The 25800-nt window shown below is 46.8% G+C and overlaps 2 protein-coding genes across 2 annotated transcripts; both read right to left on the bottom strand.

The window, feature by feature from the left end:
- Window positions 1-378: 378 nt before the first annotated feature.
- On the bottom strand, window positions 379-7446 carry LOC148831512 (IgGFc-binding protein-like). The gene is made up of 11 exons (XM_088922143.1): window positions 7401-7446; window positions 6145-6494; window positions 5218-5785; window positions 4289-4887; window positions 3630-4200; window positions 2699-3291; window positions 2053-2623; window positions 1719-1918; window positions 1187-1549; window positions 560-807; window positions 379-397 (listed from the first exon to the last, which is right to left on the bottom strand). Exons 1-11 carry the CDS (start codon window positions 7444-7446, stop codon window positions 379-381), a joined length of 4128 nt encoding a protein of 1375 aa, XP_088778269.1.
- A 5325-nt stretch (window positions 7447-12771) lies between these two features.
- On the bottom strand, window positions 12772-19372 carry larp6a (La ribonucleoprotein 6, translational regulator a). The gene is made up of 3 exons (XM_088921857.1): window positions 18651-19372; window positions 15878-16076; window positions 12772-15074 (listed from the first exon to the last, which is right to left on the bottom strand). The coding sequence occupies exons 1-3, from the start codon at window positions 19343-19345 to the stop codon at window positions 14004-14006; spliced, it is 1965 nt and encodes a 654-aa protein (XP_088777983.1). The 5' UTR covers window positions 19346-19372; the 3' UTR covers window positions 12772-14003.
- Between the last annotated feature and the right edge of the window lie 6428 nt (window positions 19373-25800).

Below are 25800 nucleotides of genomic sequence, written 5' to 3'. Positions count from 1 at the left end.
CCCACTTCCTAATCAAAACAATTAGGCACAGCTTTAGAAAGTAACAATAGTGTTGGAGCACACTGTCAATTTGCTTGAAGATTGAGAAAACAGAAGCTAAAATGGTAGCTGCATATTGTGAATGACTACAGATGTCAACACTACAGACTGATTACTTCCATGTAAAATTTAATTCCCTTTGATTTCCCCAGTTTCATAAAACAGAAGAACCAAATTTACAGGAGTACAGTAGTGCATGTTTCACTTCATTGTAGTGGTACAGTATAAATTGGTTTCATCAGTTGCTTTGAAGGTGTAATAAAGAGGCATAAATCAAGATGATACTTTATTGATCCCATATGAAAGCATACAAATACAGAAGCTCCAGGGAAAGTGGTTTCAGGGTTCTACGAGGTCACTGCGAAACAAGAAAAGAGGTAGTAAGAAGCCACAGTCACCAGTTTTCAGAATGTTTCACTTATTTGACATGGGCTCAAAGGATCATCCCTTTGAGCATGTAGCTCATTATATTAGTAAACAATAAGGACTAGTTGGTCATCAGAAGCTTTTAAACCCCTACCAGTTTGGGAAATCTCTGGCCCTCCATGGGTCACCATTGACAGTGGTCAGGTCCAGACTGCTGCCACTGAGGTGGCCACAAGCTCCGCACAATTCATTGGCCAACCAGGCCCCCACTGTGACAGTCACCTCCCCTGTCAAGCTGTAGATCACACGTATGCTGGAGGTCTCTACAATCAGCAGGTCATCCAGTTTGTAGAAGGACAGATTGGCCTCCAACATGCCTGGCTGCACAACCCTCCCATTCACCTGGAAAAGCAAAGCAGCTCTCATCATCCCTTGGAGATGTTGCAACTGTGACTCCCAAAAACGTTAAAGCCAAAAAGGTTAAAGCCTACGGCCATGGCAACACAACTGCATTGAATATTCGCAGGAATTCATAATGATGGAACAATTTATGTATTCCCCCCCTCAACCATTGGGTGGTGCTGCAGTCAAGTCAACAGACTGCACTACACCCTCACCCCCCCCCAAAGAAGTGGGGTACTAAGGGGGTAAACCGATTATCCCCAGACCAATGCATTTGAACCCATTTTAACTAGTTTAAAGCAGTTATGACTTCATGAGGAATCTACTGTATTAAAAAAAAAAAAAAAAACACATTCCTAGTAGGTCAGGAGTTTCTTACCCAGGTTTCATGGTCCCGGTTGACTGCAAGGACACCATTGTTGAAAAAGATGTACACAGCAGCGACCGTATAATTGGAGCTACACAAGCGGATGTCCACCACGACCCGGAACCACTCAGTTGCACGGTCATCACACATGCACGTTAGCACAAGAGCCCCACTACCAATTTCATCTTCCAAACCATCAAAGGATTCAAGAGTAGCACCCGGCCTGACCACACAGCTTTGTACATTGGGGTAGCTGCGGCCACCATTATCCAAGAGGCACTCCCTTGGTGTGGAATCCATCTTCTCACACGTGACCCATCCATTGAGGCAGGTGCAGTTTTCAGTGCAATCCCTTCCAAATGAGGACTGGCCAGCCTGCATAAAAACAAAGGCTTGTTCCAAAGGTAGGAGAACTAAACCTGACCAGCCATGCACTCAGCTAGATGCATTATGTTATGAACCCGCAATGAAATTAAGAGCTCACTTACAGTGATGCAAGTCAAAATTAAATGATCCCTTAACCACCAAGCTGGTTCATGCCTACCTTCAAATATTTGCCATCATAGACACAGCCACAGGACTCCATGGAGACGCACAGACCACCACCCGCTAGAAAGCCAGGATCACATTGGCAGCCCTCAAAGCACTTGCCTGTGCAGGTGGTGGGGCTGAGGAGCACAGCACAGGTGTTCCCACAGGTATCGGCACACAGCTCATAGTGGCTGTTAGTTGGACAGGGAAAAGCTGTGGAGACCGCAGAGCATTGGGTCATTAACAGCAAGAGAGCACCTAGATGAAAAGTGAGTGCTGTCTAAATAGGGACAAGCTTCAAGGCTGCCTCTCTACTGAATACTAGAGCAAGGATCATGGGGACTTACGACAGAAATCCTTGGTCCTCCATGGTTTGATGGCAACCCCTGCATTCTGACAGGCAACGGCATAGGCTTGGATACTCATACACAGGGTCTGTTGGTCTCCATTGAGAGCACACACATCATATACACAGTGCTGGAAGTAGGGCTCTGGGTTCACCGAGGCATGACAGGCACTGAAGGGCCCTTGGGTGGAGGTGATCACCCCACAGAAGCGGGGCAACTTGAAGAGAGCCTCCTTGGTCCGTTCACACACTGGGCAGTTCTTGCCACAGCCATCAGAGCAGCTCACTCCAGGAATGGCCACTTTCCAGCCTGTACCGAAGTCATTGACACTGGGAGCCTCCTTGCCATTAGGCAGGAGAAAGTCATCCTTAGGTTCACCATTGTAGTTGCCACAAAGGCCACACATCTTGCCCTGGTAGCTTGAGGGGACAATCACTTCCACATAGTAAGCTGTGTCATAGAGCACCTTGAGACCAAAGTCAGTCTGCACAATGATGTTGGAGCCCTCCTGGGTGATGGTGATCATTCCATTGTTCATGGAAAGGGGGAGGTTCAACACACCATTGTCAACCTGCCAACAAGTATTATAGGTTAGAGACCAGCAGCAACCCTAATTGGCGTCGAGGTAGTTGGAAAGGGTACTTACAATAACATTCCACTGCACCCCTTGTCTTATGGTAAATTTGTGGCCATAGACCCAGACAAATACGGTCTTGGTGACAGCCACATTTCCACTTCCGTACTTGACATTTTCTACATTCACCGAGAAAGCATTCAGTGTACCATTTCCATCGCACACCTTGGCAAGTGTGTAGGTACACGTTCCCTGGAAGTCAAAACGGCGGCCATCAAAGGAGATGTAGTGTGGATCTCCCGAGGCCACACACTTGCCCTCCCCGACAGGATAGCAGCCACGCTTTCCCTTCACCACCCTGCACTGCTCACGCGGGCAGGAGAAGCTCTTGCAGGACACTATGCCCTTCTCCCCACACACACACTGCTGCTGACACATACTCAGGGGGTAGAACACATCGCCCTTCCTGTAGTACCACCCATTGTATAGGCATCCACAGTCAGCTATGGGCACGCAGAGCTCTCCACTCAACACATAACCATCGTCACACTGGCAGCCCTCTCGACAGGGCAGGTCGCAGCCTTTGGGGGCAGCCAGCCCATGGCATGTGACGGGGCAACCAGTACCACAAACTTCATAATGACTGTTGCGTGGACAAGTAGGCCCTGGAAGAAGAAACAGAATATTGGTAGGAAACCCAACATCCCTTTCTACAAAGATTGCCAGCATGGCCCTCACTAGAATTTCCCTAGAAGTGGCATCACTGGCTCAGCTTTTGCAGGCCTGGGACATACTCAGGTGAAGGATATGCCTATTGTGAACACAAGCCCTCACATAGGTTCTCGGGGAGCTTATGGACACGAACCAGGACTCCTTTGCTAGGGCAGATGAATGCACCCCATTTCTCCTATCAATGTGTGCTACAGCATGTGGTGCAAGTGAAGGCTGCTGGTTTTTACACCCCAAAGAAGGGTCCCCTTTCAGGTCGTCAGGAAACACTTACAGCAGAAGCTTTGGCTTCTCCAGGGCTGGATGGTTATTCGCGCATTTTGGCAGGCAGCGGCATAAGTTGCCACTGCATCGCAGACAGCAGATGGGTGCCCCTTGTAGTAGCAAGCATCATACAGACAGTTCGCCATGAATGGAGCAGGGTCAATGCGGGCATGGCAGTCACTGAAAGGGCCACTCTTGTCAGCGATCTTGCCACAGTAGCGGTCAGCTCTGTACACGGCCATCTGGGAAACAGAGCACACCCTGCACTTCCACCCAGCACACTCAGCCCAGCACCCTGCAACCTCTGCCACCTTCCAGCTGTTGGCAAACAGCACCTCACTGGGTTCCAGAGTCCCATCAGGACGCTTGAAGTCATCAGCAGGGTTCTTGTTTGCGTTGCCACACAGGCCACAGACTGCCCCAGCATAGGAGCTGGGCAGGCTTACAGTTACATCACTGTCCCAGTCAAAGGTCACCTTCAGGCCAAAGCTGGTCTTCACCACGGCTGTCCAGCTTGAGTAGAAAATCTCAACCTTGTGGTCATCCAAGTAATATGGCAAAGCTACAAATTCATCATTTACCTACACGAAAGGTGACAGGAAGAACAGATTACATACAAGTCCATGTCATGCAGTGAAAATGGCGCCACCACCAACACGTTACACCTACCATAACTTCATAGCGGTATTCCCGGTTAAGAGTAATCTGGATGCCAAAAACCACCACAGTCACCACCTTGGTGTAGGAGATGGTCTGGTCCCCACGGTTCTCATTCCCCACACTGACTCTGAAAGGTGTGAGGGTGGTGTTTGGGGCACAGAGACCCACAAGCTGGTAGATACAGGTGCCCTGGAAGTCAAAGTGCCGACCATCGAAGGTCGTGTAGTGAGGGTCTCCGCAAGCAGAGCAGATGCTGTAAGAGACGGGGTAACAGTCCCTCACGCCATCCACGACCTGGCACTGCTCCCCAGGCCGGCAACTGGTCTCCTTGCACGACACTTGACCCCCATCTGGGCTGCAGAAGCAGAGTCTGCGGCAGCTGTCATCAGCCCAGAAGGTCTGCCCTGCAGGAATGTGGCGCCCCTCGAAGGTGCAGCCACAGCGCAACAGCGGGACGCACTTCCCCCGGCTGAGAACAAAGCCCCTATCGCAGGTACAGGTCTCCACGCAGGGGAGCCTACACTTGGTCAGGGCAGCGGGGTTACTGCAGGTGGCAGGACAGGCACTGCCACAGAGTTTGTACTGGCTGTTCACTGGGCAGGAGGCAGCTGCAAGCAAAAGATAGGGCACATTTATCCCCTGGAAATATTCACCCAGAGTCCATGGTCCAGGTAAAGCTGCCTAAAGTCTCTCATGCGCAATAGTCAAATCAAAAGTGCTGCACTCCAATATGTACCATCTCAATGCACACAGAGGCCAAGGTGGTGGTGGTGGTGGGGGGGGGGGGGGGGGGGGAAGTCATGGAGCTCAATGGCTGCAGATAGTGAATTAACTACTCCCCTGCCCATCTTACCAAGACCCTTTGCATGGATAGTGCTATACCCCATATTAAAGTCGGCTTCCATCCTCCCCGTTCTCCCAGATACATCAACACTTACGGCACTGGGCAGCAGCTCTCCAGTCATTAATGGCGATCCCAGCACGGTGGCAGGCCTCGGCATACACTTGCAGGGAGCGGCACAGGAGCTGGTGGAACCCGCCAGTCATGCACAGGTCATACACACAGCTGTCAAAGTAGGGCTTGGGGTCAACAGCGGAGTGGCACATGTGGAAAGGTCCTCCATCTTGGGTGATCAGTCCACAGAAGGGCAATCCCTGCCAGCGTGCCAGAAGCTCGTGTTCACAGCTCTCTTCCCAGTCATCCCTGCACAGCTCATCATCGGGTGCATCCGCCACCCTCCAGCTTTTCCCAAAATCCACTGCACTGGACACCTGGGAGCCACTCGGTGTGGCAAAGTCGTCATCTGGATCACCATTGAAGTTGCCACACAAGCCACACAGACTCCCAGCATAGTGCCCTGGTGCTATGACCACCAAAGAGTGCTCCCAGTCATACTGCACATTCAGACCAAAGTCAGTTTCTATGACTGCAAACTGGCCACTCTGGTACAGCATGACCTGACCATTGCCAAGGGTAATGGGCAGGTATCCCATGTTGTAGTTGATCTAGAAAGAAAGTTTGTGCACATGTCAAGGCCAATATTCTCAACTGCAATGCTTCCTCACAAATCTAAAGGGATGTGCTGTAGTACGTTGCCCCCCGTCCCCATCATCCAGGTGGTCATTGTGGAATTGACTATGCACCTACAAGAACCTGGATCCTTCCAGGATCCCCCACCCCCCCCATAACCTTTGGTTCAATAATTGTTGGGTGTGGAATAACCCATCTTCATGCCACATACCAAGGCGACTCCAACCACTGGAGTCAAGTTAGTATTTGCTGAATATGCAGATCACTAGATTAACCAGCAAGTACTTCCAATGTACGCTTGTATTGCCAAGACAGACAAGGGAGAGATTCCTACCCTGACAAGTCCCGTTTCAAAGCGGACCACCGTGATGTTGTAGCCATAGACCCTCACTGTGACCATGGCAACATAGGAGACTCGGCTGCTCCCCCGGTTCTCATTCTTGGCCTCCACCTCAAAGGCAGGAAGAGCCTTAATGCTACGGCAGTTTTTGGCGATGGTGTAGGTGCATGTGCCCATGAAGTCAAAGTAGCGCCCGTCGAAGGTGTGATAGTGGGGGTCACCCATAGCCCAGCAGGTCCCAGGTTTCCGGACTGCTGCCACACAAGTGGGTTCACCGTTGACAACCCTGCAGAGCTCGTCCCGAATACACAGCCGACGACCACAGTCCAGAAGGGAGAGGCAGCCTGTGAGGCGAGAAAGCAGAACTCGTGATAAGGGATACAGCTCCTCACACAAGTACAGTACCCTGTGGTGCATATGCCATTTAACTGCATCCAAACCATGGGTAAGCCCCAGATACTCCATTATCAAGAAGCTGGTAAGCCACAGAAAGTCTTGTCCATTCCACCCCCTCTGAATACAGAAGGAAAACTGTGGGATGAGCTTTTAAAAAGCACTTCACCCAACTGCTATAACCCATAGCAAGCCATAGAATATGCAGTATACACCAATTAATCAATTCCACAGAAACTTCAGTAAATTCATCAACGCTTTACAGGACACTCCACACAAAGCAAACTACAGGTAACAGGGACTCCACTCCATCATCACCAACATGTTGCACGCATCTGGATGATGCCACAGCAGCCACCAGCATACACCACACACCAGCTGTCAATGAGGAAAACGGGTTGCCAGGGCCTCAGTTTTACACCACATCCAAAGAGCAGTGCCCTTTTTACAGTATCAGACCAATACTAGCATACAAAAGTGTAGTTCCCTCTGCATCTTTGAAAGGGATCCCCAGAGAAATAAGATCAAAACTGTGCACCTGGACTTCAATAATCACACAAGATTAGGATGTTTAATATTAAAGAAATGTAACACATGGTCTTCAACACCAAATTAATGTAGGTTACAGTCCCACCATTAGGAGACTGCACTCTTCCTGATCAGCATACATGGGCTGGAATATACAGACACCTGGAGACCTGCATACCTCATTATGGCCATAATCAGTAGCACCTTGTGTTGCTTCCGACCAGCTGGACTAAACACTGGTCACCCAACACGAGCAAACTGCTTCAGCCAGTAGTGCAAGGCCCAGTTTCTGTGAAGTCCTTGGTGTCCACAAGGAGAGGAAGTCTTACCCGTGAGCAGTACAGCTGCAACACAATGCACTAACCACATTGTCATGCTGGGAACCAAAGCACATGGGCAGCCAGTCACACCTGTAATACAAGGAAAAGAACTGGGAATCCCAAAATGCTTTGCCTGGATTCTTCTTCACATGTGAAGAAAGCTCTGCCACCAAGATGTTTTTACAGCATGGAATAAGCCTTTACCTGTTCCTTTGCAGCCTACGTACTGTATACTTAATTCTAAAATAGCATGGGGAACACAGCCACAGAAGATTGAGTCAAAATACACCACTGCATTCCTGATGCACACAAGTCTATTAGTCCAATACATCCATTCTGCACCTTTCTTAGTCAATGTAGTTCCCCGCCCCCCTCAAGAAGACAGCAAGACTTCCACTTTTTACACAGACGTACATAACATGCAGCATAAACACAGATCTGCTACCACTTTGCATCCTAGCCTCCCAAGACCTATTAGCATCCTCCGTTTACAGGGATATGCCTCAAACCTATACATTTCAGCAAGGACTATTTCAAGAGTCACTTCAAGTATAAAAGGCAAATATCTGCTCAAGTGGAGAACTACAAAGCTCTACACTGCCTGCAGTCCTCCATGCAACAGCAACAATTTTCATACTCCACATTCATTCGCCAGTGTAGAACGGAAATGGCGGATAAATTGAGGAGCACGAGTTCTGCAATTGCTATCGGAACGGGCTAGGCTTCGGAAACCTGCTAGGCGGCCACCATGCACAATGCATTCAATATCAATGCAGCAGCGAGTCTGAGAAACAGAGCAACCTTAAGGGCCTATCAGAAGCTTCCCGGAGCGACACACAGTGCACTCACCTGTACAGAACGAGAAGCAGCGCTTCTGGGGGGGGGGGCGTTTCCCTTAAATAACGACTCCACCGCGGCCACCTGCTCATTAATCGCGGAGTGAATCCGCTCAGTCTGTTCAGCTGTCTCCGCACTTCATCAGGCGAGTAAGTGTCCACTGGACGAGCTGCGTGTTTCTAATTGAAATTAGTCAAGGACTGGTGCTCTACAGAGCCACAGCATCTTCAAAGTGAAAGAAGTGAAATCAGAATATCTGAGTTATCACAATCTTACTCAATTCGACCCAATGTACGCGTCTTTCTTTATTATTTGCACGTTGAACGTGACTAGTGATTAAAGAAAAATGTCCCCATCTAATCAGACGGAAGTAGTTCAATGACTGCGTCTTTTTTGTCTAACAAATGTAGCTTGTGCGCTCCTCATTTGTTTTCTACAGTACGTTCTGTTGTTTTCTTACTAGAAAACGTCAAATGGTGAGGATCTATTTTTTTAAAATGAATTGTGATTCCCGCCGTAAATGTATTGTTATTTTGGGAGTTTCCGACATCACATTTTTCAAAACCCCATTTCGGCTTTAGATAATTTCCTTGTTTTGTAGAGGCACCGAGCTTCTGGTGTAGACACGTTAACAACTAGGTACCTGACATACTGTACGGCTTCAAGGACTGCGTTTGTATGCCAAGGAAATGTTGTATTTGTGACTTGCGCGCGATGCAGTGGTCTATTTGGCAAGTTGTAGCATCCTAGCAACAGGCCAAATTTCTGCGCCAACCTTGTGAGACTACAGCAATAAGCACACGGGTGTCTGGCTCTGCTGCTCCATGTAGGAATTGGAAACTACGCTACCAAGTGTATAAACTGTTACCTTACTGAGACAGTGGGCTCTCAGGATGAAGTAAAGCACAACAGCAAGTTCCAGCCCAGGGGTGGACGATCCTGTGTCTGGAGAGCTGCTTTCCAGCCCCTGCTATAGACTGATTTCCACTGTCGGAGGATAAGCAGGCACTGGTTTAGCAAGTACTGGGATGGGAAAACTTGAAAGAAATCAGGTTGCTGCTGTTAGTGGTGATGGCAGCCCAGTAGGTGGTGCTCTTCCCAGAGCAAAAGATTTTCCAAACCAAAGCCCCAGTCTGACAGCACTGTGCTACAGGTGAATGAGACTTAAATAGTGGTCCAGACTACTTACAGTCTATTATGATCCCATGGCGCTTTTCATTAGATTAGGCGTGCCATTCTGATACCCTGACCATGCTCCCCTTTAGGCTTGCTCTGTCTGGTCTGTCTCAGCTTCTCTCTTTATTCAGTTGGTTAGGAACTCAGCACTGTGAGACAGGTGTTTGGGTTGGGTAATATCCACTTGCAGAAGTGCTGTTACCTGAGAAAGGCAGGTCAGGAGATCAGTGGCACTGTCATGAAAGGACGGCAGCCAAATACGCCCAGAAAAGCTGTTTCAGGCCAGAGCTCAGTCCCAGCACATGTGAGGTAGGGAACTGGCTACAGTGACAGACAGCAGGAAGCAGTCTTCATCTGGAATTGCACACATTCTGTGCGTAAGTTTAAAGTGGATAAAGTGTTTTGTTAAGGCTGTAGAAGAACAAGGACAGTCACAGTATGGACAAGCGTCAAGCTTGTTTATTTCTCTACCCCACTGTCATCGCACTAGGAGAGCACTGATTTTACAGGACAAGGAAGTCATATATGGTGTTTCTTCCCTTTTCAGCATGGAATTAACCTTTACTTGTTTCTTTGCAGCCTATGCATGCTGACACAGCTACCTACTTGAACTACATATAGGGTCAACTGCAACGAACTTGCCGGTGTAGCACAGAGCCACAGTCAGTCGAGCATTCGCTAGTACAGTCCTGTCTGAGTATCACCCCCAGCTGTGTGTTCGGTTGCAGCGCAAAGACCTGCAGAACAAAGCTGGAGACCAGCTGATCCCATTCTCAGTATGGTGCTATCAATTAAGCATCTATAATAAAGCACTCCAGATGAAGGCATGTAACTAGCTGTGAGATAGTCTGTCAATCTTGGTGCGGCACAGGAATGAGGGAGCTGCTGTTAGAATTTGATAATGTGGTGAATCCCAGTGGCTTTCATTTTCATTTCATTAAAGGCACTTTATACGCTCAAGAGAATTCATTGGTCATTTATTTTTTATGATGGGCCCAAGCTTTATGTGTATGAAATAGTATAAAGGTAAACCTCACATGCTTTCTTGTGCTACATGTTGCATGTTTATCTTAGTGTTTCCTGATTTTTCTTAGAGGTTTTCCAGTTGATGTCTGTGGGTCCTGAACGTTCACACTAGTTGGATCTGTACAGTTTTGATTTTCTGAAGATTAAGGTATTGGAGCCTCGATTGTGATCCACGATATTTTATGTACCGTATATACCGCCCTTACGTTTAACTACATAAAATACCACATTGTACCCACTGTACCCGTTTCTCAATAGTACTGCTGCCACAAGAACCACGGTTTTTTCACAATAGTGATACAAACACTCACTAAAGATGCAACTGGACAGGCTCATTAAGAGTCTTGACAGTTTTAGTTCTATGTATTTGCCTAGATTTCAGTTCACTTTCCTCCACAGAATATTTATCTGATTTTATGTAGTTATAATACGAGTGACTATACTTAGAACATGACATGTATGATTTTAGTTGAATATTTTAAAAAATATATGCTTAATCATGTATATATTATTTTGGTTATGAGCTGCTACTACATTCAGAACTTTCCCTTGTGTTCTAGTGTTCTGCTTAGTACTAAATTGCAAAATCTGTAACAAAGCCATAGATAGTACCACACTCTAGTATCCTCTAGAGGGCAGCAGCAGTTACTGTAGATTCTTGGTAATTAAATCTTTTTCATACCACTTGCAGCAGCCAAGCTCATTTCAACTGGAGGTAACCGGCTGTATGGAGCCACATACAGACCCTGGGATCATCCCCAGTCAGTATGCTGCTTTTCAGAAACCCCAGGTGACCTATAGTGACCAGAGAGCTGATGACTGTTTAAATTAGACCAGTCAGTAGGGAAAGAGGAACACCCATCTCATTGCAGCCAATGTCCACAAAGGGCTGAGTGGAGTCTAAGAAAGCCCAGGGAGGTGGCAGACATCTCCCTAAGGTCCTCTCACACGTGCAGGGTGTTGGCAGGACATGCATGAACAGTTCTTTATCTTCATGTTTCAAGTAGTATCTAAGTGCAAGAGATGTGCAAAATGAATGGCAGCTTATGACATCGTCAGACTTTCATGTTATTTTCCAGGAAGTTAATTGTATCTGGAAAACGGTTCGAGAACCAAAACAGAGCCTGGAGTCTCTGTGGTCCCATTCAAGTTCAACGTGCTGCCGTAACTGTGAACCCCATGAAACCAGCTATAGGTCAGCCCCTTAATATTGCAAATTATTATTGACCTTCAGAACAGAAAAGGTAACAAGTACAGTTACTGTTTTATAACACAAGAAAGGGTAGAAATGTGCTAGTAGAAGTTTAAAATTAGACAGTGTAGGAAACTGCCTGCAAAAGACCATCTAGTCAGAACTGCTGATTTCTCAGACTTATTAAAACTTGCTATTGCAAAATTTTACAAATTCCAAATTAAGCACAAAATGAATTTTGAAAGTACTGTAAATCGCCATGTCACAAACTGCTGGTCTCACCCTGGGTGAGGGAGAGTTACTCAAACTGCAACACAAGGTGGCAACTTTCATTGTAGTTTGAAATTAACAATGCTGATTCCCCATAACTCCAAAAATTAAAGATGGCTTTGCCGTTCCCCTTTAATGTTACTTATCCCTCCCAGACTCCAAAACTGGAGCCAACGGGGAGAAACAAACATTCACTCACAAACACCACTTAAGGATTTTGGTTTGTAATCTGGAGAAAAGAAGTGACCCTAGTGAACCTTTCCTGTGGAATCCCATTTTGTGACATTATAAAATGTATTTATGTTGATCAAAACTAATGCTCAAACCAAAAACGTCTTAGAATCAGTTATTTCAGCAAAAATGGGAAAGGAAAAAAATGTGGGTTACATAAACCTATTGGGTGGTAGCATCTATCCAGGAATTAGAGCTATAAAGTCCTTTTAAGTACAGTAACTATGCACACTGGCTTGGTGCAATGTTTACCTGTTCATCGCCAGTATTGATTAAATTGCTGAACAGCATATTACTCAGTTGGCCATTTGACGTCTAGTTTTGTTGCTATTCAGGCTACCTCTTGAGCACAGACGCAGAACAATTCAACACTGCTATTGAGCAAGGCTTTCAAGTTGAACAGTTTCTGTACAGAGTCCCACCTAAGATTTGAGCCCATAACCTTCCAATTAGGAGTCCAGAGCGCTGTCACCACACCACTAGTCTGCCCAACCCAGCCCTTCCTCATGGATGTGGGATTTTCAGAATAGCTAATCCAGGAGACATGAAAATCTAAAGAGGCCAAATCTTTAGATAGAAATGGGTTGTGGTAATTCAGTTGGTGACCTCTTAACCAGGGAGTAAAATGCAAAGTGTCAGTCAAAAACATTCCATTTATGTTGCTTTATTTGTACAACACTATACATTTCATCATCTATGTACAAAAACATCAGTCCTCCAATAATTCACAATGACCCCCTTCCATCACAACTCCCACATGCCGCTCTCTGAAGGCATGATCAGTGGCAAATACACAAGTACCTGCTGAATCTTCGCAATTCAACCTTTGAGCAAATATGCCCACAAAAATGCCAGCTTCAAAGTACCAGATTGCAAAAAGAGGAAAAGGTGCTTAAAATAAAACAAAGTCATTTAACTGAAAGTGACACTGTAGTTAGACCAAAGTTACAGAATCATACATCCAACAGAAAGCGCTTTACTCTCATTACAAGCAGTCTGAGAAGACTCTTAAATAAAACCATCTTGAGTTACAGGGCAAAACTAATAGTCTTTCAAAGGCTAGAAAAAGCAGTACATTCATTTGACAAATGGGGGCTTTGTTGGAAATTAGCAACTGGTTCAAGCGCATCAAAGCTCACATCAACAGGAGACAGGGCTGAAGGACAGGGGCATGGGGCACTATGGGATCACCCCCAGGCCTGCACCCCCTACTGTCAAGACGAACCAAAGCAAAAGCAAGAGTGCAGTTGGTACCTTTCTTGAAATTAAAACCTCTATCCCCTGAGGGTTAAAAAAAACCCACAAGCACCTCCAGCTTGCTTGAAGCAGACTGTGGGCGAATGTTGCACTGCAAGTGATGGGAAACCCCTGTAGAGTCATGTTGCTCCACTGTCCACAGCAATTTGCACAGCATGGGTTCTTCAAGTGGCATGTCCAAAACATGACGTTACTTTCACCAAGAAAAGCATCACATTCATACCAGTAGTATTACAACCCTGGTCCCTTCATCAGCAGGGAACCGATTGTTGGCGTCAGTTGGTGGCTAGGCTTAAACCGAGCAGCTCCGCAGGCGCTAGAGAAAGCTGGAGCCATGTCAGCAGCACCAGGCTAAAGGGAATTCGTGCACTCAGTTACACACAATTGTAGGTCTAATATCAGGTCTTCCTAGCTTATGAAAAATAAATGCCATTTTACCATGTAGAATAGCCTTATATAAAATAAAAAGTGGCCTATCTGTAAGTGTCAAATACAAGGAAAGCTAAACTCCAAAGAACGGAATCCAAATACGTCCATTTTTCCTCAGGAAAACCAGGTCTCGATGGCGGCACTAATGTGGCGAAAGGGGGCAGGAGGCGGGGTGGCCCTCCCTCTCCACCGGCTCAGGTCTGAACGGCAACAGGCTTGTTCCGCTCTCCCACGGAGGCGCCGTGGAAGCCCCTGGTCCCGTCGGGCCCCCGGGGCAGACGCACGACCCCCGGGGGCAGACCGTCGGCGTTCTGGATCTTGCGCCCCAGCATGGGGCTGCCCACGGGGCTGCTCTCCTGCGAGGCCACCTGGCGGCGCCGCTGCACCCAGGGGCTGCCCGAGGGCGTGAGGCTGCTGTCCGAGGAGTAGTCCGCCCACCTGCGGCCCGGCTCGGGGCTCAGCCGGCCCTCGCTGGCGAGGGGGGACTTACGGGTGTGGGGGGACTTGCGCTGGGCGGAGGGGCTGGCACGGGGGCTGCTCCAGGGGCTGGATCGGGGGGACACACCTGGGCTGAGGTGGTTGTTCTGCTGGTAGCCGCCACCCCCTCCCGGGCTCAGCTTGCTGGCTGGCCGGGCCTTGCGGGCCACCCGGGGAGAGGTGGGATTGCTCTCGGTCTCCGAAGAGCTGCAGGCCGAGTCGTCGCCGAGGTACTGGAGCTCCCGCACCCTGCTGTTCAGAGAGCGGTTCTTGCGTGGGCCTCCGTCCTCCCACTGCCGGTCTTTGGGGACTTTCTTCTTGGGAGGTTTGGTTCCTATAAGAACCACCTTGAGCCCCGGGGGGCTCCCCTCCTCCTCCTCACTGGCCATGGCCTCGTGGGCCTTGACGGCTGCCTCGATCTCCTCAAACTCCACAATGGCACACTCGACTGTGCCGAGCTGGCTGTAGCGCCCACTCAGCTTCTTAAGGTCCGGCGGCAGCTCCTTCCCCGGCTTGAGGATGCGCACCGAGGAGATAACCCCGTAGGTCCCGAAGGCTTTAAGCAGCATCTCCATCAGCCTCTCCTGCTGGGCGGCGCTGCCGCCCTCACTCTCCACGGCTGGACCCAGCTCGCTGACCAGCAGCATGCGGCTGGGGAGGTTCTCGCTGGGGAAGACTGGCACGGCCGCCTTGCGCCGCACCTTGCGGCCCTCCTCGTTCAGCTCCAGCAGCTCGGAGTGGCGCAGAGCGTAGGCCGTCGTCCGCCAGTCCCTGGTCAGGTGCTTCACCTGTGAGGGAGCACAATTCGCCAGAGGTTACTTCTGGCACTGCGCAGGAGTCGAGCTACAGCTCCGCAGTGCTGGGCTTGCACTTGATTTTAAATGAATACAAAGTGGGTACATGCAACTGATCACATGGCTCATTCATCTCCCTGTGCAATAAATGCCAACATGTCAGAGAGCTACACTAAGGTGAAGATGAGGCTTCACTAATGTTAGATAGCGATTTTGCTTAGCACGTTTGCCAAGTTACTTTAAATGTGTAAATGGGGTCCATTATCATGTCTGATTGCTGCTGGGGGCTTGATTTTCTTTACATCCCCACGGAAGCCTAACAGACGGACCGGATTCTCCGAGCAGCAGTGCGGTTGTCCAAGTGCCCCCCAGGGAAAGTTTAGGATCAGACTGCTTTGGCTCCAGACTTTGCCAGCAGTCCTGCAGCCTCTTGGGCACTTGGCACTGCAAGGGTACATCGGAGAGGGGCGCACCTCTCCTCCAGCCGGCAGAGCCACACAGCATGCGGTATTGGGGAGTCACGCATGCGTTGGGCTCAAAGGCAGTGAGGTCAGTTTGGCCACAGCCCCCAGTTCTCCTGTACACAGCTGCAGAGCTTGCAACTGGGCAAAAAAAGCTGGACTCCATATTTTGGTTTTAGTTGGGTTTAACAAAACTGATAATTAAATGGTACAATAGTCCTTTACAATCAGTCATTTTTCACAGTGCAATACTAATACAGACTAGAATTAATTTCAGCACTGCCCAGTTCCTGTGGATAATAAGACCAGGCCTGTTAAACTTGTGGCACGGGGTACCTTTTTGAAGGAGGTGAGCAGCTTGACGCTGACGAAGCCCAGCTTGTTGCGGCGGACGTGCTTGAGCAGAAAGGCATCGTGTTCCAGGTTCTCATCCGACAGGTAGTACTCAATCTGCGCAATGAGCTTCTGGGTCAGCTCTGGGTCTGGGGGCTGCCAGCTGTCCTCCTCATTCTCTCCTCCACTGGTCCCCGCGCCACTGGCCAAGAGAACAAGCTCTCACCACAAAGCAGCACTTCCCAGACTCAACCTGCAGTGGTTCTGGACCATTTGTCCACTGAGCTAAGTATTAACATTTTCAGTTCTTCAACCAAGGACTTCCTTGGCCCTTGAGAGGCACAGCATCCTTCTGCTCACGTTGAGATCCCAATAACTTCATTGGCTTTCATCACAGCCAGCACAGGATTTGTAAACCATTTAAAAATGAAGACAACACAGAACTGTTCAGTACCTTGCTTATTCAGAAAAAGAAAACCCAGATTTTCGATTAAATGATTAAAAGCACTAACTTTCCATTGTAGAGGCTGCATTTCCTACTACCTTCTCGCTGGTTCAGCACCTTGAATAGATGAACAGAACCTTCATCCAAAATTGGAAATACAGTACATTTCCAACACTATGCAAATGCTGGTAATCGCAGTACTATGAACATCTCCAGCTCACAAAACTACAAATGATGCATTACCTGCACGCATGTAACTGCTGCATGTTAAAAACATCCATCTCTAATATTTATACTTTCAGAACTTTACAATAAACCAGACATTAAGATTTTTAAATTAAAAACACTTGTTTTGTCAGTTAACTTGAACACGTTCACTACTCAAACACCTGGAGCTATAAAGGCAGAAATTAAGTTGCTTTCAGGACTTCAGTATCAACAGCATGAGTACCTTTAGACTACGTCCTCTCCCACCTTAAACTGCTCACCCACTCTGCTGCCGTGTCCATACACCTCTATGCCAAGTACACAGGGACTCCTCAAACAGTTCACAGGACTTGATCTGGATGAACCAAAAGGTTTAATTCACTTGGTTCACTCCAAGGTAACTGTACACACCAGGCACACTGCCTTAACACTTGCTCGTAAAATCAGTTCTGCCCAACATCACGACGAAAATCGATAGAACTGGGAGGAGGGCTGCTTCAGAAAATTGCTTTTCAGCTCACTTTCTAAATAAAACAGGACAGGCCTGCGTGAAGGGTGACCAGACACTTCGACATCAGTGGACCTAGGGAGCTCTAATTAACGTCTGGGGTAGAGAATGGAACCAGCTGTGCAATTACTGTTCATTACGGCAACAGACCGGAGCCTCCCCCACAGCGCCTCCGGCTGCTGCGATCACAAGACACCACAAGCGCAACGTGAGCGACAGATTCTACACGGACGCCATGTGATAAATCAGATGGCTAACAGCTCTTCAGATTTCAAAGCCCGACATATTTCACTCCAATCCAAAACCAATTACACTCCCTGCCAGTACATGTAATCATGATCTAAGTTGCCTCTACTTTGAAACGTTACTAGCATAACCAAAAGATGACACGTTACAATAACTTCGAATAAAGCTGCTGAAGTCTCCTATTCAGTAAGAGGGCTCCGTATTCAGTGGTCTAGCCTGTTGATTACTATTTTGCTCGCCACCATGGCGCAGTTATTTGAATTAAATACTTGGTCCGACACTTAAGCATGGAAACGGTCACTCCCCGGTCATCCTAGAGACGCCTCTCATCTGCGTCATAGCTGTTTGATGACGTCGTCAAATTCAGGATAATACTGCATCTCCAGTAGGATTAGCTACTTAAAAACGCTCTGGGACTCAGGGGGATACCCCCCCCCCCCACATAAAAGGGAAAGTAATCGAAATCTGTAGGAGCACCAACCCCCTTCCCCCTTCTTGCACAGCCTGTTGCAGTTGGTGTACAAGAATGCTGATGCGCGCCCTTGAGGGGTGCATCTCTCCCGTTTACCAGAACACCCCTAAACAGGACGACGACCACTGAGGTGCTGTAAATCCCGAACATTCACACCTGGAGAACTCGTTGAAGTAACCAATATGAAAAGCTTGAGAAACAGGAAGGATTCTTCAAGAACGTACTGAATAAAAACAGTTTAGGGCACCGCATGGTTTTTGTCTGCTATAAAGTGAAAATGCGAGCGCTGTCTTGGTTTAATCTGTCAGATCTGGCGATGCTCGTTTCTTTTACGCAGTACAAAGCATAAACTGTTTATTCCCCAAAACGGTTTCCTACCCACTACAGGCCCCATGCAAAACGCCATTTAAGCAGCTAGCAGATATGCAACCTCAGTTAAAACACGCAGCATCGGAGACGTAAATGCTGCCAATTTAATCAGATTAAATGCTGAACAAGAAAACAGTTGCGCCATACTAAAAATAGACGTTTGCTAGAGGCACCGCAATGTCACATCTGGCTGCTCTAAATGTATTCAGTTTAGAAACGCCTAAAGGTTACAGCAGAAGACACCGTTACAGAGCGCTCGCCCTCAGATGTCATCCGACGGTGTTCGCTATGCAAGTTTAGTGGTCAACCCGCCACACTGGGCAAGATATGCGTTTATACAGGTGGTCGAAGAGGAGATCCCCCCCCAGACACTCCCGGCGTTTAAAAACTGTTCGTGCCCTTTTTACAGTTTGCATCGGCAACACATTTACACCCACACTAATGTAACAAGTGTTAAAACAACTGGTTTTACTGTGTTCCTGTTTACGATTACGGCGGTGACACTGATTTTACAATGAAAACAATATACCTGGACTTATCGTGTCTGCCCATTTCGTCCTCGCTACAGCTGCCTCCTCTAAAATACAGGTGATCGGGGACCAGGTCGCCCTCGGGGTCTTCGTCCTCCGCCGCTTGGATAGCCACGCGGATTTTCACCTGGGTCCCCATCTCCTGGAGCTGTTGGCCCCGCGGCTCCCACTCGGACCCGGGCTCCGAGAGGCTCGGCGCCTCCATCGCCGGGCTAGCGAGCCCAGCCTCCGCCAGAACCGCGAGACCTCCGGGTTCCTCTTTCGCGGTTGCCTCCTGAGCGACTTCAGGTGCGGACGTGCCTCGCTCGGTGCTCGCACAAGCCACAGCGTACGTGCTCCGTGAACCCCAACTCTTAGGAGACAAGCGCTGGGGGAACGCGAGCGGAGCCCCGAGGTTACGCTCAAAAGCCTGCCACAGCTCCCAGATTCTCCCTAAAGGAGATCCCGGGGGCGGCGAGGAGGCGACTGCTAGCGAGACGCACCTAGTGTTAGGGGAAGAGGAGGGGACGGGAGCGTCTTCTGCTCTTACTTCCTGATCTGTAAGAGGCTTTCTCCCTTTGAAACGAGCCCTGGGATTGGGCAGCACCGTCTTTCCGCACTCATCCCCAACCCACCAGCAAAAGCCGAGCTGAAACCAGGGGGGAGGCAGGAGCAGCGAGAGGCAGCGCAGAAACGCGTTTACCAAAGCGTGCATCTTGTCTCTCGGGGCTCGGGGGAGACGACTGCGGCCGAGCACGTCTACACGCACGCAATATAAGTAACCTAGGGGGGCCCTCACCGCGTGAAGTGGTTGCAACATACAACAAGCGAGAAACGGGCAACACGCCAATCAAAGGTGCCAATCCACAGAATGTTTCGCAGAGCTGCAAATTGGATAATGAGATTTCATTTTAAGAGCAGAGCGGGATTGCGAAGGGATTTGACTGTGCTGGAGACTAAAAATAAACGTAGATTTCAGATTCTTGGTTTGAAGACGCCCGTGGACACAGGGTAGGCCTAATACAGGAGGAGTCAAATTTTTATTCATTTGGTCATCTTAATCTAACATGGCTGTCAATTAGCGATTTTATTACTCACAACAGATTAAAAAAAGCTCGTCAATGCCAGCCGGAGCGTTATTAAAAATCACCTTATCAACATGGAGATATCGTGGACGTTTTGTTGAATGTAAACAGAAATGTTCTTAGTCTTCTTGAGGCTTAGAAGAATAAACGAATAAGATCGACCTCTAGATCAAATTGCTGTTATCTATTTCTTAGAATCATTTCAAATATTTTTAAATTATCAAGAAATAGGAATAATACCAGAATTATACATTATTTCTATCCACACCGTAATTTCTTACAAACATCTTCTTGTATTTCCTTGAATGTGTCATTTTAAATTTGACCACAGTTTAAGACTCGGAGCAGGAAACAAGTCTTTACACCAAGGGTGTTAGGAGTCTTCTCTTAAAGAAAGTGCCATTGAGTCTCTATTTAAAGAGAGTACCCACCACCCCAAAAGCAGGCTCTTTGAGTTTGTCTCAGTTTAACTGTGAAAAATTTTCAAGACAGCTGTTGGGAAGATCATTCTGCACATTCATTTCTATATCTGAAGGCTGTTACTTTTTTATCTTGTCTTACTGTATGTCTTCTGCTACAGACAAAACTGAAACTGATAAGTCATCCCATTTGAGACCTGAATCTAACAACCAGTTCCTATGATTCACTGCCTGTGATATGTTGTTAATAGCTGTAGTGCTTTGAATTCCTGATAAAGGGATTATTTTAGTCAGCACATGTCCTAAGTGTGGTAGCTCTCAGTATGTCAACAAAAACAGAACACTTTCAGTGCTGAATGAGGTAACTCATTTGCTCTGCCAGGCCAGTGACTCACTACAGCAAACTATCCTGCTGACTGTCCGTCTCTGGAGGGTTGGCTGGGGTGTGAGGGGTGTGTCAGTGTGGCAGTGCCCCAGAGGGGTGTGAGGGGTGTGAGGGGTGTGGCAGTGCCCCAGAGGGGTGTGAGGGGTGTGAGGGGTTTGTCAGTGTGGCAGTGCCCCAGAGGGGTGTGAGGGGTGTGGCAGTGTCCCAGAGGGGTGTGAGGGGTGTGTCAGTGTGGCAGTGCCCCAGAGGGGTGTGAGGGGTGTGGGAGTGTGGCAGTGCCCCAGAGGGGTGTGAGGGGTGTGTCAGTGTGGCAGTGCCCCAGAGGGGTGTGAGGGGTGTGGCAGTGCCCCAGAGGGGTGTGAGGGGTGTGGCAGTGTGGCAGTGTCCCAGAGGGGTGTGAGGGGTGTGTCAGTGTGGCAGTGCCCCAGAGGGGTGTGAGGGGTGTGGCAGTGTCCCAGAGGGGTGTGAGGGGTGTGAGGGGTGTGGCAGTGTCCCAGAGGGGTGTGAGGGGTGTGTCAGTGTGGCAGTGCCCCAGAGGGGTGTGAGGGGTGTGGCAGTGTCCCAGAGGGGTGTGAGGGGTGTGAGGGGTGTGGCAGTGTCCCAGAGGGGTGTGAGGGGTGTGTCAGTGTGGCAGTGCCCCAGAGGGGTGTGAGGGGTGTGGCAGTGCCCCAGAGGGGTGTGAGGGGTGTGAGGGGTGTGGCAGTGCCCCAGAGGGGTGTGAGGGGTGTGGCAGTGTGGCAGTGCCCCAGAGGGGTGTGAGCAGTGTGGCAGTGTGGCAATGCCACAGAGGGATAGCACTGCTCTAAGCACAGACCTGGGACTTGCCCGTACAGAAGACAATATCATAGGACTGAACTGACGTCTGAGGTATCAGAGCTCGTTAACATTCCAAGTTGTCTCTGCTTGTCTGGGCTGTAATGGGTGTTTATGTTTCCTCTGCTCTGATCTCTTTGCATCATGAAGAAAGTATTGCTGTGTCACAAATAAAAAAGTAGACACTGCATGAAATTCTTGAAAGCTAAACAAAAAAACACCTTTTTAAATTTCGTTTTCATTTGCAAACAGTTGCATGTTGATCCGGTTTAATTGACATATAGATGCTGTGTTATTAAAAGAAAAGCCAGTTTGCTGAACAGAGTTTTCTGAACATTTAGGACCGTAATATGGCCAGCAGTGGGTGTAGAAACTTTGTGATGTTGTATAAATTATTAGCAGATGTACATTCATTTGGAAAACTGAGAAGCAGTGTGTATGGAATCACTAAAAATCATATTTTCATAGTTTGAATATTCTATCTATTCTATTTGGAAAATGTATTTTGTATTAAAGATAGTACCTTGTTTAATAAAACATGTAGAAATGTCATCACTGTGATCTACTTTCAGTACTGTATTTAATTTTTAAAACATCTGTTTTTGTTAGCTAAAGCTGAACAGCTCTTGTGTCTGAAATGTATATGCTATTCAAGGTCTTTTTGTTGTGGGAAATGTTTTGACTGAGGGGTTCCTGGTGCTTTCATATGCTGTCATTCCTGCAGCAGAGAGGAGCAAAGATCATTGTGAGGCTGCCGGAGAGCCGACTTATGTTTCATAACAATCAGTCAGCTTTTTGTACAAACTTTTCTCTGGTGGTTATGAAATATTAGCAGATTTCTAAACATGCTCTTTACATTTCAGAACGAGAAACATGATAAAAATTGTGAGACTATAATTTAAAGACTCATCCACACAGCTTATAACATATATTTACATATAATATATATATATTAAATATATTAAATATATTTTATTATTTAATTCAACAATTATTTTGATCATTTATGAACGTTTTAAGGAAGTGCTATGTAATTAAAATTTAGTTTGGGTCACTTGAACTGGTTTCACTGAGAACAGGAAACCCATTTTTTCTCTTCAAGGAGGAAGTTCACATTAACAAGATATATTATAATAAAGTCAAAACAAATACTGAATTATTTCTGATTTTGCTCCAAGTGATTATGAAGAGGCAGGCCTGACCCTTGATGCTTTGACTTCATTTCATTTTTAGGTTATTAACAGTCTGATAGGAGTTTTACAGAAGCATATATAGGACAGCTTTCTGTTTTGTGTTTTGGTAATGGGTTTATAAAACAAAGTGTTTACTCTACACAAGTGGGGGCATTGACGGAAGCTGAGTAGTAGACACTGTATTGATATCAGAACACAAATTTAGTGAAACAAAAAGTGAGGTTAATGTTGAGATACAAAGTCATGTTAAAGTCAGTCTTAACTCCTGGGTTCTTTACAAATCGACAGGCTGCTGTGTTAAAAGCTGGCTTTCTGAAATGTATTATATTTCCCTGGGTGTTGTCATAGTGCTTAAAGGAATGTACCTGTAACATTTCTTTTCTTAATTCATTGTGTCCTTCAAGGGGACACCCCTCTTCATTGGGGTCCTGGAGCTAATGTCACTCCCCATTGGAGTTTAGGATTGCCCATGCTGTGAGGGTCATACTGTGGATAAAACTGCATTGTCTTTAGCTGTAGTGTGAATATAGTATAGGTGTAACTGTGAGGCTTAACAAGAAGTGTTGAAATATGATGCCAGAGATTCTATGAGACAGACGTGAGAGCTCGGTGCTAGGGGTATTCCACAGAGCAGTACAAAACAGTCTAAATGTCAATAGATAGGGTACTGGCCCAAAGAGCATTTTGGAAGCTCTGAAAGAGGATCTACTGTGCACTTAAACCTTTTTGGTATGCAATGGTTATGACTTGCACAGGTTTGTCATCTTGCTGCACCAAGGTGGCACCATTAGAAATTCAGTTTCTCCGAGTTGTGGAAACCCACTTGGCGTGCCCAGTCTGGAACGGGCATGAACTCACTCTGACACGACTGGCCGAGCTGCACCAAGACTGGGCAAGCCTGGCGGACCTGGGCCTCTCAATGTCTGCTAAGACCATCTGTGCACCTCCAGGATTGCAGTGACATAAGAGAGACTTGCCATCCCTCTGACTGTTTCTCTCGATTCGGCAAGGCGCTGTGGAGGGCGCACCTCGTCAGATGGGCGTGTCGTAACAGCATGCATGCAGCACAGGGCTTGTAGCTGGAAAGGCAAGTTGAAAGCTTGTCTGAGTATAAAAAGGGGTTAGAACAAATTTTAATTACCAGGTGCTTCATCAGTGCTTGAATTGAAAAGCCTAAAAAGACCTTTTGGTGAGGTCACCTAGTATGATGTCATTTAGTCTGTCTGTGTTACCCAGGCCTCTTCTGAAATATATAGGGAGATACCCTTGGGGTTTGGACTGTTGGATCCGTTGAGACTTTATTAGTACGTTTTTTTTTTTGGATGCAAACTGCTATAGATTTTCAACTTGTTGCTGTTGTTATTCATTTGGCTGAGAAGATGAAGTTCATAAATGTCACCGAAACACTCATTTTGCAACTGTTGTTCACCCTGTACATTCCGTAAATTGACATTAATAACTTCCTACGTGTAAGTTTCTTTTGCAAAAGGCATGCTTTGTTGATGAAGCTAATCGGCCATGGTGTTGAATGACTGTGCAAAACAATTGCACTACAGTATTGTCATCAGACTGGTCCCGATACGTAAATTGCAGCTGTGAAAAATGCATACCCTAAACTCTTCAAAATTTTCTTTCATCTGCGGATGATGCATATGGGACCATAAGTTTGAACTTCTGTCCCAAAACAGAAACTTTAAAAGATTAGCACCAGCTGATCCAATTTTCGTGCCCTCTCAAACCAGTGAAGGTTTCCTAACAAAAATGATTATATTTATTTAATAGATGTGTCTTATTGTCTTACATCTCGATGCAATGATGATCTTAATTCTCTCCACTGTGATATTCAATGGTTTTAAACAGATTCTGTGGAGCGCTTGATGTACGGAGTGCTGAACACAACAGAATGAGCCCACTGAGCTACACGCCTGCTCTCAGACTGCTGTGTCAGTGCTCTTCCTGCGGGGCCAGGTTACGCCCACACCATATGTTAACACTGTGACTTTGTGGAGCCGAACTGGGGAATTTCCTTCCTCCTACTCTCTCCAGCCCTGCCTGTCTCCCTCCAGCTCTTAATTCCCCTCCCCCTCTCATCTTTTCTGTTTTCAAATACCAGGAGGAATTTTGAAGGAATCTCTACAGTCTGGCTGTTTGAATTCTGTGATATCTTCACAGCTATATCATTATTTATTCATGATTTGTATGCACTGTGGTATTGTATTCTGTATTATTTTACATTTGTTTCAAGAGTCTTTTATTTCCTATTTGTATATTTTTAAATGGCAAGCAGAAATGTGCACAAATTCAAACGAGGTGATCCTTCCATTTTCAAGATTATTAGCTGTCTAGAAATATCTTCAAACAAAAGAGCCAGGTGTTTTTTAAATATGAGAGATAGTTACTGACAGATGCATTTTGAAGACAAATTATCAGCATTAACAGACAGTTACGGTACACAAACAGATTGACATAACAGTAAGTTTTTTTTTTTCCTTGGATCTTTTTAACTGTTTCTTGTAATCTAGGAGTGTTTGGGTTTGCTGTTGTGGTTCCAATAAAAATTTAAAGAAATAAAGTTTTGTCTGCCCACATTTTATTGAATACTTCATTTCTTACTTTTTGCACATAAACACCTTTTTTACTGGGTTACCAAAAAATTGTATTCATGGGAGATTTACACTGTATCACACACTGCCAAAACAAGCATTACTGGTTTCCCAGATTTCACACACTTGGTTGTGGAAGCAGTACTGTAGGCCTGAATGAGTGAGTTTTGAACATAGTAGCCAGCTGTTTCAAGGATCTCATCTAACCATTTCTTGGAAGAGACCAGGACTATATGGCTGGGGAGCTTGTTCCACACTCCCACAACTCTTTGAGTAAAGAAGTGTCTCCTGTTACCAGTTTTAAAAGCACTTCTGTGTAGTTTCCACTGGTATTTTTCTAGTCCATATTCAACAGCTTTAAAAACAGTTTATACAAACACTGTAAGGATTTCAGATGACTTATTAAATAAAATAATTTTGAGATATTGTATGGGACCAAATTCTGAATACTCTCTTAATTGAGCAGGTTACTTGCTTAATTGCTCAGTAATGCACAGTTGTTCCCAATCTTTAGAACCAAGTGACCTATAAAATTAACTGGAATGGGGCTTGTCAGGACCCATTGGATACCCCTGCTCTAAAGGCTTGTAAAAAACTTATTCAAAGAGCTATAACTGGCTCCAGTGCCTGTGAAAATGTGTTTCATCTGCCACTGAATCACTGAGTGATATA

The sequence above is a fragment of the Atractosteus spatula genome, chromosome 7 (assembly GCF_055471065.1).
Source record: "Atractosteus spatula isolate fAtrSpa1 chromosome 7, fAtrSpa1.hap1, whole genome shotgun sequence".
NCBI lineage: Eukaryota > Metazoa > Chordata > Actinopteri > Semionotiformes > Lepisosteidae > Atractosteus > Atractosteus spatula.
This window is presented reverse-complemented; position numbering and strand designations above follow the sequence as displayed.